The sequence below is a fragment of the Nycticebus coucang genome, chromosome 10 (genome assembly GCF_027406575.1).
Source record: "Nycticebus coucang isolate mNycCou1 chromosome 10, mNycCou1.pri, whole genome shotgun sequence".
Lineage (NCBI taxonomy): Eukaryota > Metazoa > Chordata > Mammalia > Primates > Lorisidae > Nycticebus > Nycticebus coucang.
The window spans coordinates 22263928-22278620 of record NC_069789.1 but is presented as its reverse complement, the minus strand read 5'-3'; the positions used below and the strand labels follow the sequence as shown (position 1 = coordinate 22278620).

At 37.5% G+C, this 14693-nt stretch overlaps 1 protein-coding gene across 2 annotated transcripts in view; it reads left to right on the top strand.

Moving 5' to 3' along the window:
• The window catches only part of HEATR1 (HEAT repeat containing 1), a 56994-nt gene that overhangs the window by 15894 nt on the left and 26407 nt on the right, over positions 1–14693 (top strand). For both annotated transcript variants that reach the window (XM_053604307.1, XM_053604306.1), the window contains 11 exons: positions 439–527; positions 1602–1813; positions 2403–2521; positions 2647–2838; positions 4322–4505; positions 4647–4783; positions 5365–5557; positions 9779–9948; positions 10896–11054; positions 12368–12610; positions 12904–13035. In XM_053604307.1, the coding sequence (XP_053460282.1) occupies positions 439–527; positions 1602–1813; positions 2403–2521; positions 2647–2838; positions 4322–4505; positions 4647–4783; positions 5365–5557; positions 9779–9948; positions 10896–11054; positions 12368–12610; positions 12904–13035 (1830 nt within the window). The remainder of the gene's footprint in view (positions 1–438; positions 528–1601; positions 1814–2402; positions 2522–2646; positions 2839–4321; positions 4506–4646; positions 4784–5364; positions 5558–9778; positions 9949–10895; positions 11055–12367; positions 12611–12903; positions 13036–14693) is intronic.

The window sequence follows — 14693 nt, the reverse complement described above, 5'->3', positions numbered from 1 at the left end:
ACAGAGGTGGTCATAAGGAACTTGACCTGCTGTCCTGGTAGGTACGTGTGGTATATGACTAGTCTGTGAAGATTAGGTCATCTTGAGGAGGTGATCAATTTAGGGAGGCGGTCAGCTATGGAGGTTCCACTGTCTTTGGAAATTATTTTTCTACTGGAAATTTGTTCTCTGAAGAGCACGGATTTAAGTCTGGTTAGGAGAACTTAGGGAGTAATTAGATTATGTAATTTTATTAATAACATATATCTTGGGACCCTGGAAAATTGTCTCATGAATGCTACTTTTGAGAAATTAATCTCAAACTTTTAATTCACACTAGGCTTCTGGGGAGGAATTTCCTTATGATTCATTATTTTTTTAACTTATAATAAAGCATCATACATATTTGAAGTAAGTACAGATTTACTCATGGATATTTATATTTTTTTTCCCTGTTAGGTTTTTAAACAAAATTTCAGTTCTGAAGAAACTATTTCCTATCTTCTGAATCTCTTTCAAAGAGCGGAACTTTCAAAGAATAGAGATTGGTATGTATTCATTTCTCCTCATACTATTTTGAATTGATGAAGTTCACATTAATTTTTTTTTACATTTTTTGCAATGTATAATTTGGTTGTGGTAGTAGAATAGATCTTAATGTAATAATTGTCTTGCATTATGAAACTAATAATTTGTGTGTGTGTGTGTTTTCATTATACTATTCTTTATGTTTGAATTTGATAAAATGCAAAGGGAAGTATATATTGCATGACATTCTGGGAAGTAGGATGGGAGGGATTTTCTAATTTTCTACTTTACACAGTTTTATATAATTTTTACTTTATAATTAAAAACAAATACAAATATATTAAACAAATTTAAAAAATAAGTTCAATTGGTGGGATTACACCTATGGTGCGTCTTACAAGGGTACATGTGAAACTTAGTAAATGTAGAATATAAATATCTTTAACACAATAACTAAGAAAATGCGAGGAAGGCTGTGTTAACCAGTGTGATGAAAATGTGTCAAACGGTCTATAAAACCAGTGTATGGTGCCTCATGATCTCATGATCGCATTAATGTACACAGCTATGATTTAATAATAATAAAAAAAAATAAGTTCAGAGGCACACAGTACCTTCTGTATAAGTACTTAATGAGTTCTGGTTGTTTCATTTTTGGCAACAAAAATTTTTACGAGAAAAAGTAACTAAGCTCCTTAGAGGATGAGGATGTGCCTTACATATTTTTGTATCTGTCATTTGGATAGATATTTATCACATAGGATGTGCTCAGTTAATCTTTTTTTTGAATGCATGAGTGAATCTCTTGATTTCTAGTGGAATTAAGACATCTAGTATATGTTTTATGTTATAGTTAACCTTTAGCGATTTTGCCTCCTCCACCAAAAAAGGATTAGGTTTCTCAGGGTGATTATTGTCAAGATAACTCCTTCATTGGCATGGATTTTAAGTGAAGTGTTGGTTTCTCTGAATAATATTTTTGGTTGGGAGACCAGGATATCATCAGTTGAGCTAGAAGAAGATAATGCTGAATTTTTTGCTGAATTATGGCATCTAAGGTGTCTCTTAACGAAATATGCTTACATATCTTTTAGGCTCAAGGTACTTGAGATAGCAACAGACTTATTAATTAAAGAAGAGATACTGAGTGAAAATGATCAGTTGTCAAATCAGGTGGTTGTAAATTTGCTGCCATTTATGGTCATCAATAATGATGATATGGAATCTGCTGAGATGAAAATTGCTATATACTTATCAAAATCAGGAATATGCTCTTTGCACCCTCTATTAAAAGGCTGGGAAGAAGGTAAGAAATTCAATTATGTTTTTGAAAAGGTGAAGACATAACATTTTAAAAAGAAGAGAGGGGCTTGGTGCCCATAGCACAGTGGTTACGGCGCCAGCCATATACACTAAGGGTGGCGGGTTCAAACCTGGCCCAGCCAGGTAAACAACAATAACAACTACGACAAAAAAAAGCTGGGCGTTGTGGTGGGCACCTGTAGTCCCAGCTACTCGGGAGGCTGAGGCAAAAGAATTGCTTAAGCCCAAGAGTTTGAGGTTGCTGTGAGCTGTGACGCCACGGTACTCTACTGAGGGCAACATAGTAAAATTCTGTCTCAAAAAAAAAAAAAAAGGAAGAGAGGTACAATTTAATATTGGCTATATTTGTTATTTAAAATTGTTTATTGTGTTATATGCCAGCAAGAAAATTTTCACTAGGATAAAAAGTATATAATAGATAGGAAGCTAACAGACATTCAGAACTGAATCAAAAGAAAAATGAAAAGCTAACTTTCATAGAGAAACAGTAAAAGGTTTGCCTAAATTCCTATACATGATTCTATACGTGAGTGTTAGTGGCATAAAGGCTCTCTGTTCAATTTTTTTTACAGCTCTTGAAACTATAATTAAAAGCACAAAGTCAAAAATAATTGGTGTAGCAAATCAGAAGATGATTCATTTGTTGGCTGACAACATAAATTCAGGAGATCCTTCTTCAATGTTAAAGATGGTATGTATGCTGTCAGAGTTCACTTTAAATGTAAAACACATTAATACCTAAATAGGTCTGAGATAGAAAAAATTGTTTTATGACCATCAAGAATTACTAGTAATGGAGTATGTTTACTTTTTAAGGTAGAGGATTTAGTAAGCGTTGGTGAAAAGGAGTGCTACAGCCTGAAGCAGAAAGTGACATTTCATGTGATCGTGTCTGTGCTTGTCTCTTGCTGTTCATCTTTAAAAGGAACTCACTTTCCATTTGCTAGAAGAATCTTCAGTTTGTTGCAGAAAAAAATGAAGAAACTGGAAAGTGTCATTACTACAGTGGTAAGGAGTACAAAAGTCTCTAGAAAGTAAGATGTTCGATAAAGTGACAAACCGACCTGTTAATCACAGCTAAACTGAAAATCAGAGGCTAAGATGTTGAGTCTGTGGTACTAGCTGGAAGAAATGCGAAGCAGCATTGGGTAGCAGTAAGGTACTGAATTAGGAGCGCTCTCTTTTTTGCAGAAAACTTCATTGAGTTACAGAATTTTAAGACTGCAGTATTTTGTATCTGATGGCTGACTCTCCCTTTTATTGTCTTTATTGAGTAGTTATCCAAGCTATATTTGGAAGATCACTTGGTACATTAGTGCTTGAACAATGTACTGTTACATTCTATTGTTTACTAAAAATAGATCTTTTTTTTTAAATTTTAATATTATGTTAGATGTGGATCTCTCCAATCTATTACTGTCTTTGACAGTTTTCCTAAGGGACATGTTTAAGCTGTTAATATCTTTACCTACTAGTATCATATCTTAAAGGTGACAAGATTATTTCTTTTAATATCGGCCATATATGGTATTATTTTGTTTTTATTTGTTCTCCCAGCTTCAGAGATTAATAGGATTTGGTCTCCCAGGCTCCTCATTAATAGGATTTGCTAAATGAATTACGTTCTTTTAACATTTACATACACCTTCGGGGTTGAATGAGTTCTTGTCACAGCCAATGTTAGCTAAAATTTGTAAACTTTGAAAGAGTGAACTTTCATATTTTAAAAAGTAGCTGTATGGGCCATTCTAACTTCTTTGTGTCTTTTGTGAAGTTTGGCAACATGAACCGTATTGATTCTCAGTGTTAAAAGTGTGGGCAAATTAAGTGTTTTATAGCAAAGCTGAAATAGATTTTTTTATATTGCTTTATTTTAATGCCTTTCTGGGGCTTATGAGTATATTTTCAGTTGTAGTAGCACATTGAGCCGATAGAATTCCTCACTAAGTTATTATTTTAAAAGCCTGGCTTTGGAGTCCTTTCCTTTCAAGTTCTTACCCCATGTAGGCAGTAGAAAGCCTAGACCTGTTCTTCTTTCCTTTTTGGCACTGACAGTCTTAACACCCTAACTGTTTGCTACTGGTTTAAAATCACCTGCAACTTTGAAGGTTTACCATGTCTCTTTAAAGATCTCCTAAGAATCCAACTTAACTTTCCGTTTTGAAATATGCCTATTCATTCCTTTCCTTTATTTGATAAGCTGTTTATATGAGTAAAGTTTGTTTTTAGAGCTAGTGTTTTAAAGTAAAACCTAGATAAATAAAACAAAGCCATACTTAACTCATCTGTATCTTTCCTTTCGAGTAGTGATAGTTATACCTCTTTAAAAATCTGCTGGAAGCTGCTAATCTTTCCCTACCAAAATTCACATGGAGAAAAAATGTTCCAGATTACTCGAAGGAACTGGTACATTCATTGCAGTTCTCCCGTGTAACTCATGTTCAGATCCCCTTTAAGTTCATTTGAGTTTCTATGTGCTTTAATATTCCAGGAAATCTCCTCAGAATGGCACTTTGAACTGATGGTAGACAAAGGAATCCCATTGGAGCTGTGGGAGCATTACATAGAACAGCTCAACAGTGCCCAGAGGGTTGCAGTGGAAGATGCAGTTTTACTTGTATTTTCTCTGAAAAATTTTATTTATGCACTGAAGGCCCCTAAATCTTTTCCTAAAGGTAAGGCATAAGTTGTGGGTCTTTTAAACATGATACTCTGCAAAACTGAATTATCGACTGCGCATGATTATTCCCTGGCTTGAATGAAACGTTCCCAGTGTGTTCATTTAGAGCACCATTTCTCTTTCCACGTCTGTGTAGATGATAAGTGGTGGAATCCTGAACACCTGCAGGAAGACAGCAGAGACTATCTGCACTTGCTCCTTGGGCTCTTTGAGATGATACTTGGTGGTGCTAATGCTGTTCATTTCAGGATTCTGATGAAACTTTTCATAAAGGTACTAGGTTTATTCCTTCCAGGCATTTTCCTATTAAGAAAATACTATCAGTTATTTTAGTTATGACCATTTATAATGAAAATGAAAGTAGACTTTTAAATAGTGAAGACTGTGATAATAAGCACAGGCTCTGTAAACCAGTACTGTAATCATGACACCAGTTGGAAGGTTGAACAGACTTATCATTGTTACACCCCTACTAATTATTATATGTAAGAATCACAATAGCCCAGTCTTTGGCTGGTTACAGTATTTACAGATGAGAAAACTGATGTTCAGAGAGGTTACTTAGCATGTGCAGAGTCACTCAGGAAACTTCGTCCTGGGTACTGGTGACCTCCATGTTGTAGGCCTAGTATCAGTTCTTGTTTTTGTCTAACTTGTTCCCTCCAGGGCATTTGGCATGCCTGACATTATTCACATCTTCACAGTACCAAGTGTGGAAAATTTTAGTGACTAGACAAAGCTAAACATTGCGTTATATTATTCGTTTTTAAAAATTGTACACTAATGAAAAGAGGATTTAGAACTAACTTATTTAAGTAAGAATTAAATTTCACTGTCTTTTTTTTTTTTATTAGGTGCATCTAGAAGATGTTTTTGAGTTATTCAAGTTCTTTTCTGTTTTATGGACCCATGGTTCTAGCCTTTCAAATCCACTTAACTATAGTGTAACATCAGCACTGCAGACTCAAGCTCTCTATGTAGGCTGTGCAGTGCTTTCGTCTCAGAAGACGCAGTGTAAACACCAGTTGGCATCCCTGTCTTCTCCAGGTACTGAAAGTAGCATTGTTGTCTTCTGTCGTGACCAACTGTTCATGCTTTTCCACTGGTATTGCTGCTAGACAGGCTCCCTGCATACCCCTGCAGGAGTTTAGCATTTATGATCGTAGACCTGTCGTCACACTCCTGAACACAGGAGTGAGTTTGAGCTTGTCATGCTTGGAACCTTAAAGACAGGACACTGGAGTCTCAGAGGGCACCAAGTTGAAGGCCACTTGGTTATTGCATCTGTCCTCAAGGCTCGCCACTTGGGGTCCACAGTGAGTTTCTAGCCACACCTTGTCTTTGAGAAGTCTAAGAAGTGTTGACTGGTATCTGTTTCAGTGTTTATAAAAATGTTAGGAAGTTTTAAAGTAAAAGGTACTATGATCTTATAAATAATGCAGTGTATTAAGTATATTCCATATATGTTCATATAAAATATGCATAATTATATATGTTATAATATGTTCATTAAAATGTTATGTTCAAAGGTAACAGGAAGTATAATTATAATATAATAATTTTATATATATATATATTTTTTTTTTTTCTTTTTTTTGTAGAGACAGAGTCTCACTGTACCACCCTCGGGTAGAGTGCCGTGGCGTCACACGGCTCACAGCAACCTCTAACTCTTGGGCTTACGCGATTCTCTTGCCTCAGCCTCCCAAGCAGCTGGGACTACAGGCGCCCGCCACAACGCCCGGCTATTTTTTGTTGCAGTTTGGCCGGGGCTGGGTTTGAACCCGCCACCCTTGGCATATGGGGCCGGCGCCCTACTCACTCATGGTGTATTCATTAGCTGTTCAAAAGTAACAAGTACTACAGTATTATAATCAATATTATACTAATATGGCAATATTATAATTACATAACACACATAAACATTATGATAATATAATACAAATTATATGAATAAGTTTTTGTTAGTAGCTTGGCAATTAACTACCATTTATTACTTTCTATGCAGGTACATATTCTAACTCAAAGGTTTGCATATAGCAAGTCTTTGCTAAATGAATAAATAAAATTTGTCCTACATATAATTTGTTTTTTGGGGGGTTTTTTGTTTGTTTTTTTGAGACAGAATCTCACTCTGTCACTCTGTGTAGAGTGCCTTGACATCATCACTGTAGCTCACAGCAACCTCAAACTCCTGGGCTCAAGTGATCCTCCTGCCTCAGCCTCTTGATTAGCTAGGATTGCAGGTGCCAACCACAATGCCTGATTAATTTTTCTATTTTTAGTAGAGACAAGATCTGGCTCTTGCTGAGGCTGGTCTTGAACTCCTGAGCTCAAGTGATCCTCCCGTCTTGCCCTCTAAGTGCCAGAACTACAGGAGGTGTAAGACATCTTGCCCTCTACCTGTCATTTGTAAGACGGGGCTGCCTTTTATTTGTTTGTTATGTCTAATCATTGTAGTAGTTTATTTGCATGTCTTAAAGTAAACCTCAAATATTTTTTCAATTTTTATGATGGTATTTTAAATCTAAATAAAATCAGTTGGGAAAATGAAATCACATAAATTTTTAAATGGAATAACATTCCTAAAAGCTGATTGCTTAACTAATGTAGTTTTGATTCATGTTGGGTTTCAGTACCTTGCTGAAAACACAGTAACTTAGTAGTTAGTGGTTTGAATTTGTCTTTAAATTTGGAATTTTGTTTTGAAGCTCAGGTCTACCATATGGGGAATATTAGCAAATATGTGTTTGGCCTGAAACTGACCCTTCTGTGAATTCAGTTTTCCAACTATTTGTTTCTGACTTTGTTTTATAAAGTATATGAGGACTAGAAAGAATTTCCAACTTTCATAGGGTGATATAGGTCCCTTCTCTGAAATGCTTGGGACCAGAAGTGTTTGGGATTTCAGATTTTTTCAGATTTTAGAACATTTGCATATACATAATGAGATGTCTTGGGGATGGGCCCCAGGTTTAAACACAGAACTCATTTGTGTTTTATATACACATAGACTAAAGGTAATTTCATACAATGTTTTAATAATTTTGTGCATGAGACGAGTTTATGTACATTGAACCGTTTTGTTACACTTTGTGGGTGTGCTCGTCTGTAGGAATCTGAGTGTGTACGGAAAAAATAGATCTCAGCTGAAGGGGTCTGGGAGGATCTTTTTTCCCTTGAGATTGCTAAATAAACTGTGTGTTGTGTATCTGCAACCCATCACTATAGAGATCAGGTATAGAATTTTCCATTTGTGAGCTTAGCACCTGTAGCTCAGTGGCTAAGGGCGCCAAGCCACATACACTGGAGTTGGCAGGTTCGAATCCAGCCCAGGCCTGCCAAACAGCAGTGACATCTGCAACCAAAAAATACTCGGGCATTGTGATGGGTGCCTTATAGTCCCAGTTACTTGGGAGGCTGAGAATCGCTTAAACCTAAGAGTTGGAGATTGCTGTGAGCTATGACACCACAGCATTCTACTGAGGGTGACATGATAAGACTCTGTCTGAAAAAAAAAGAATTTTCCATTTGTGGTTTCATGTTGGCACTGAAAAAGTTTCAGATTTTAGAACACTGGAATTTCATGTTTGGGGATCAGGGATGCTCAAACACTATTAACGTCTCAGACAGGTTTGAAAGGTTGTCAAGCTTTTAGTATTTCAAAAATGGTTTATGTATGGTAGATTACTTATAGCAAAATATAAATCACTAAAATTCGTGCCAATAGAAGTAAAACCTAAATAACTAACTACCTTAAAAAGAATTTCAATGTTTCTTTGTCCCAGAGACATCTTTTTACATACCCCAGTGCAGCTGGTCTCACAGATGGAGTCTTACTTCATCTTCAAAGTAGGTTGTTTCAGTGTTGTTGAACTTGATAGGACATAGGAAGGGAACCTTTCAGATTCTCCGTTTAAAACTGCATAACATTGAAAATTGACAAAGCCTAACAGACAATAACAGAGCAACAGACCATGTGGCCTGTATTCTAAATAAAATATTTGCAAATAAGATCCAACAGCATATTTACAAAAATCATTTGCCCAGAGTTCACGCCAAAAAAACAAAATTGGTTCATTATAAGGAACTGTATTAATATAACTGACTGACCATATCAGTGTTAATAGTTGCATACCAATGGTTGCAACTATGGGGGAGGTCAGGGACATGTGAAAACAAACGGTCTCTGACCCCCTACCATTGGTATGTGATTGTTTTTAAAGGAGAAAACTCATATAATCATATCCAAAGCTTTAAAAAGACATTAGCTAGAAGTAAGTAATTATTTCCAATTGACAGTAAAATAGGAATAACATGATAGAAACATTCCTCAAATCAAAAAGTTGCATTTTCTCTTCATAATTTGGGAAAACAAAGGCATTCCTGTTAAATTCATCACCATCATTGAGCATACTTTAGACGTACTAGCTGACAGAAATACGCAAGTTTCAAATACTTACAGAATGTATGAATATAATAAAGCTGAAATCCAAGATCTGTGGAATGTTTATGTGAATTGTTAAGTGGGACATCTGGCTAACCATTTGGAAACATTTGAAAGTTTGACTCTACCCTTGTTCCTTAAATAAAAATTTCATATGCAGTAAAAATTTAACAAAAAAAAAATCATAGATCTATTGTTAGAAGAAAACATGGAATACTGACCATCTTTCTAAATACATGGATGCTTTTTAAATTCACTTAGCATGACTAACAGAAAAAACTAGGAGCAAAATTGACTAAATTTCTTCATCAAAAAGTAAAGTTTATCTGGGACAAACTATTTGCAAAGCACAATGCACAAATGAGTTCCTGTGCACAATTGTGGAAGTCAGTATGTATATTGGGGTGTTTGTTGCAGCATTGTTTTGATGACAGAAAGACTAGAAACAACCTAAGGTACTGGTTTAAAAAATATGGAAAATACAATGGAGTGCTTTACAGTTAAAAAGAATGATTTAATTTAGATATGTATATACTTAATGGAAAACTCTTGCAAGTACATTGAGATGTGGTAGCAGTTGGTGCAGAATAGGGTATACAATATGTATGCTCTTAGTTGACTATTTTCAAAATAATACACAAGATATGGTGTATCAATGCCTAACATTTTTCTAGAGTGGTTAACAAACTGTGAATGGTCTTTAGAGAAGGAGTTTGAGTTAGGAGGAAAACCTTTCATCATATACCTTTGGTAATATGTAAATTTTGTACTGTTGCCCTTTTTAAAATTATTACTTACCCTTTTTTTCCCTTTGGTTTTAGTGGTGCCATCTCTACTCATTAATCTAGGAAGCCCAGTCAAAGAAGTCCGAAGGGCTGCCGTTCAGTGTCTGCAGTCTCTCAGCCAAGTCGGGTCCCCATTTCATCTGGTTATAGATCATTTGGTTCCCAAAGCAGAAGAGATAACCTCAGATGCCGCCTACATTATTCAGGTAGACTCATTAGCAAAGGAGATCGAATGTGTGCATAACCTGTGTGTACCTAGGAACGGTTTTCTCCATTCTTGACGTTTTACTTTGTAGAGGTCTCAGTGGACTGAACCATGGAATTTAGAAACTGATGTCAGTGTCTAGCCATCTTTTGTCTTTTTCATTTTAAAAGATAGCAGTATCATATTTCAATTCTGTGTCTTATCATTGGATAAAAGACTAGTGTTTGGCTTTTCTTTTTTTTTTTTTTAAGAGACAGAGTCTCACTCTGTTGCCCTCAGTAGAGCACTGTGGCATCACAGCTCACAGCAACCTCCAGCTCTTGGGCTTAGGTGATTCTTATGGCTCAGCCTCCCAAGTAGCTGGGACTACAGGCACCCACCACAACACCCGGCTATTTTTTTTTTTTTTTTTTTTGTAGAGACAGAGTCTCACCTTATGGCCCTCGGGTAGAGTGCCGTGGCCTCACACAGCTCACAGCAACCTCCAACTCCTGGCCTCACACAGCTCACAGCAACCTCCAACTCCTGGGCTTAAGCGATTCTCTTGCCTCAGCCTCCCGAGTAGCTGGGACTACAGGCACCCGCCACAACGCCCGGCTATTTTTTGGTTGAAGTTTGGCCGGGGCTGGGTTTGAACCCGTCACCCTTGGTATATGGGGCCGGCGCCTTACCGACTGAGCCACAGGCGCCGCCCCCGGCTATTTTTTTGTTGCAGTTTGGCCGGGCCGGGTTTGAACCTGCCACCTTCCCTGTATGGGGCTGGCACCCTAATCACTGAGCTGCAGGTGCTGTCCCATGTTTGGCTTTCTTAAGCTAACTTTAAGGGGAAATGGAAAAATTGTAAGCAGTATCACATCATTTGGGTAGAGTCTTCCATAATTAGTACATTGAGCCTAATTTATAGTTCCTTAACCCTTTTTTAATCCAATTTTCTCTTTCATATTCTAGGATTTGGGTACTTTGTTTGAGGAACTCCAGAGAGTAAAGAAGCTGAAATCTCATCAAAAGTTGTCTGAAACTTTGAAAAACCTACTTAACTGTGTATATAGTTGCCCATCTTATATTGCAAAAGATTTGATGAAAGTACTTCAGGAAGTCAACAGTGAGGTCCGTGTAATTGAAGTGGATTATACATTTTATATAATGTTAGTAAAGAATTATTGTAACTGCTCATGTATGAGGAAGAGATTTCCAAGAGTTAAATGTTTTAGTGCATTCAGAAGGGACACTTGTCATCAAAATTGGAGAGGGAAGAGTTGAGGTAGAGTTATAAGATATAGAAACAACTACGGGTGAGTTTCTTTTCAGTTTAAAATTAATTGTGTTGTCTCAGTCTAGTCATTAACTTGGTCTCAGCATTGGTGAGGAGCTCTTAGTTTGTGTCGATTTTTCAAGTGAAAATTCTCTGCAAGGAGATATATTTGGACATAAAAGTCTGAAATTCCAAAATCGTTTGCTTGTTCATTAAACATATGCTTTTGTACATTTTTCTGGAGGGAAAAATTCATAGCTTTCATTATGTTCTAAAGGAAAAACTTGTGCTACCAAAGGACGTGGTTGTGAAGCACTTGATTATGTGATGACATGTGCTGATTAGCAGAGAAAAATTTCCATCATCCTAATGTTCCGCAAATGCCTATGCCCTTCATAAGTCTTAGAACACAGATTTAAGAGAACTAAAACGGGTAAAATGGAATAAAGACCATTTGAATGTATTCCTTAGTAGAAGCAAACTGGTCACATTATCAGGTCTAAGTCATCCTTGGCATACTTTAAATTAGGAGTTGATAAATTGCTTGTCAACAGATTATATAGTAAATATTTTAGGCTCTGTGGACCATCCAGTCTCTGTTGCAACTGCTGATCCCTGCGGATGTTATCAGGAAAATACCATACACAGTGTGTAAACAGATGAACGCCACTGTGTTTCAATAAGCACAATTCACAAAACAGGAAGTAACTGAGTTTGGCCCATAAGCCAAAATGGCCCTGTTTTTGTTATTAAAGACTTCATGTACATAATTTGAGTTAATTATACCTAGTTGGAAACATCATTTGAGGGAAGGGCACAGCGTTTTAGAGAATGTTCTGGTTTATTTTTATACTCTAAAAATTTTAGTTTGTATTTTCTGTTCACAGAAAATCTTGAGGGATGCTCACAGATTGTCTCTGTTCATTTCTGAAGAGCTTAGCTTAGTGTCTTTGAGCATTACAGGTGAACCATCAGGGAGGACCAGAGTGCCTTCATTCACATGAATTGATAGCTGCCTCTGTAACCTAAGAGGTCAGCATGATTGGGGTTTTTTTCCTCCAGCCTAAACTCCCAGTCTTCCAACATGGTATCTTTGGATGTCTTTGTAGAGTGATCACAAACATATTAGTGTGGGTAACTATTTACTAATAAGTTTTCCAATCTTTAGATGGTGCTTTCTCAGCTGTTGCCCATGATTGAACAACTACTAGAAAAGATTGAGAAGAAGCCCATGGCTGTCCTGAAAGATGAGGCCATTGTCTTGCACCACACTCTGGGAAAATATAATGAATATTCAGCTTCCCTTTTACATAAGGACCGAAAGAGTCTAGATTTATTTGTAAGAGCTGTGCACACAGCAGAGGAACTTTACACAGGAATGACAACCATTCAGATCACAGCCCTGGAAAAGGTCAGTGAGGCCTTTCAGAAACAAGCTCATATTCAAGCATTTAAAAATCTGTAAAAATCTGTAATGTTGTATTTGGAGAAGATAGTTGGGTGTACTGGCATGTTTTAAAGGAATGTGATGCATTTGACCCATTTTGCAAAATTGTTGTTTGTACCTGGCTAATTAGAATTGTATTTTAACTGACAGAATGGAAAACAATTTTATATTGTGAGAGAGAATGATATAAAAATCATTTTTGGAGCTCAGAGTACTTGTTTATTGAACTTAATTGCCTTTTTTTGTACCCTCTTTAGATTACAAAACCATTTTTCGCAGCAATATTGGATGAAAAAGTTCAGCAGAAGTTTTTGGGAATGTTGTTTGATTTATTGGTGAACTGTAAAAACTCAAATTGTACTCAGACTGTTAGCAGTGTTTTTAAAGGGGTAAGTTGCAAACTTTCTTTGATTCTGTTTATTGATGTTTGGTCTCTTTCGAGGGACACCAAGTTTAAGTGTCCTGCACTTCATAGTGCTTCTCAGAGGTCGTTTGTTACCATGAATTAGGAAGAATCATGGAGAAGTAGGTCATAGAGAGGCACCAAGTCACAATTGTATGAGTCTTGGCCATGATGTGTCTTGTATGAAGTATCGATGGTTCTAACCAAGTGAGACATGTGAGCGTGTGGATCTTCTTCTCAGCCGGTGGGATCTACCTGTTCTGTGCAAGGGACTAGGGATAAGTGAATGGTTTATTGTTGAACTGGGTGACAGGTTATTCTATTTAATTGAAACAGTTTGTTTAATGACATATGATGGAATTGAGAGAGAGCTCTTGCTCAGGCTGGTCTCAAACTCCTCAATTCAAGTGATCCTCTCTCTTGGCCTTTAGAGTGCTAGGATTATAGGCGTGAGCCACTGTTGAAGTATTATAAAATAAATTGAAAAACATAAGCCCTTTTTAATCCCTATATACTTCAGTTTGCATCTTTTAAAAAGTGGACATTTTGGGCAGCACCTGTGGCTCAAAGGAGTAGGGTGCCGGCCCCATATGCCAAAGGTGGTGAGTTCAAACCCAGCCCCGGCCAAAAAAAAATGCGAAAGAAAAAAGTGGACATTTTGGCTCAGCGTCCGTAGCACAGCAGTTACGCCGTCACCAGCCACGTACACTGAGGATGGCTGGTTCGAACCCGGCCCAGGCCAGTTAAACAACTGCAACAGAAAAATAGCCCAGTGTCATGGCAGGCGCCTGTAGTCCCAGCTGCTTGGGAGGCTGAGGCAAGAGAATCACTTAGGCCAGTGGTTCTCAACCTTCCTAATGCCGCTACCCTTTAATACAGTTCCTCATGTTGTAAAATTATAAATAATTTTATGGTTGGGGGTCACCACAACATGAGGAACTGTATTTTTTTTTTTTTTTTGAGACGGAGTCTTATTTTGTCACCCTCGGTAGAGTGACTTGGCACCATAGTTCACAGCAACCTCCAACTGCTGGGCGTAAGCTATTCTCTGTCCCGGAGTAGCTGGGACTATAGGCGCCCGCCACAATGCCCGGCTATTTATTTTTTTCTTTCTTTTGCAGTTTGGCTGAGGCCAGGTTTAAACCTGCCACCCTCAGCACATGGGGCCGGCGCCCTACCCACTGAGCCACAGGCACCTCCCATAAGGAACTGTATTAAAGGGCACTGGCTTAGGCCCAAGAGCTTAAGGTTGTTGTGAGCTGTGACGCTATGGCACTCTACCGAGGGCGACATAATAAGACTCTGTCTCAAAAAAGAAAAATAAAGTGGACATTTTCTTATGTGACTGCAGTGCCACTATCATACCTGAGAAAATTAATGGTAATTCCTCGGGATCATCTAATGCCCATTCCATATCACATATAGTTATAGTTATTTTCCTTTAGTCAGAATCCAGACATGTAGTTGTGATGTTAGGGCCTTTCAAAAAGAGATTTCTGTGCTGGGTGCAGTGGCCCATGCCTCTAATCCTAGCTTCTGGGAGGCTGCAGTGCAAGGATCATTTGAGCTCAGAAGTTTGAAAACAGCCTGAGCAAGAGCAAGACCCCATTTCTACTAAAAGTAGGAAAAATTAGCCAGGAGCAA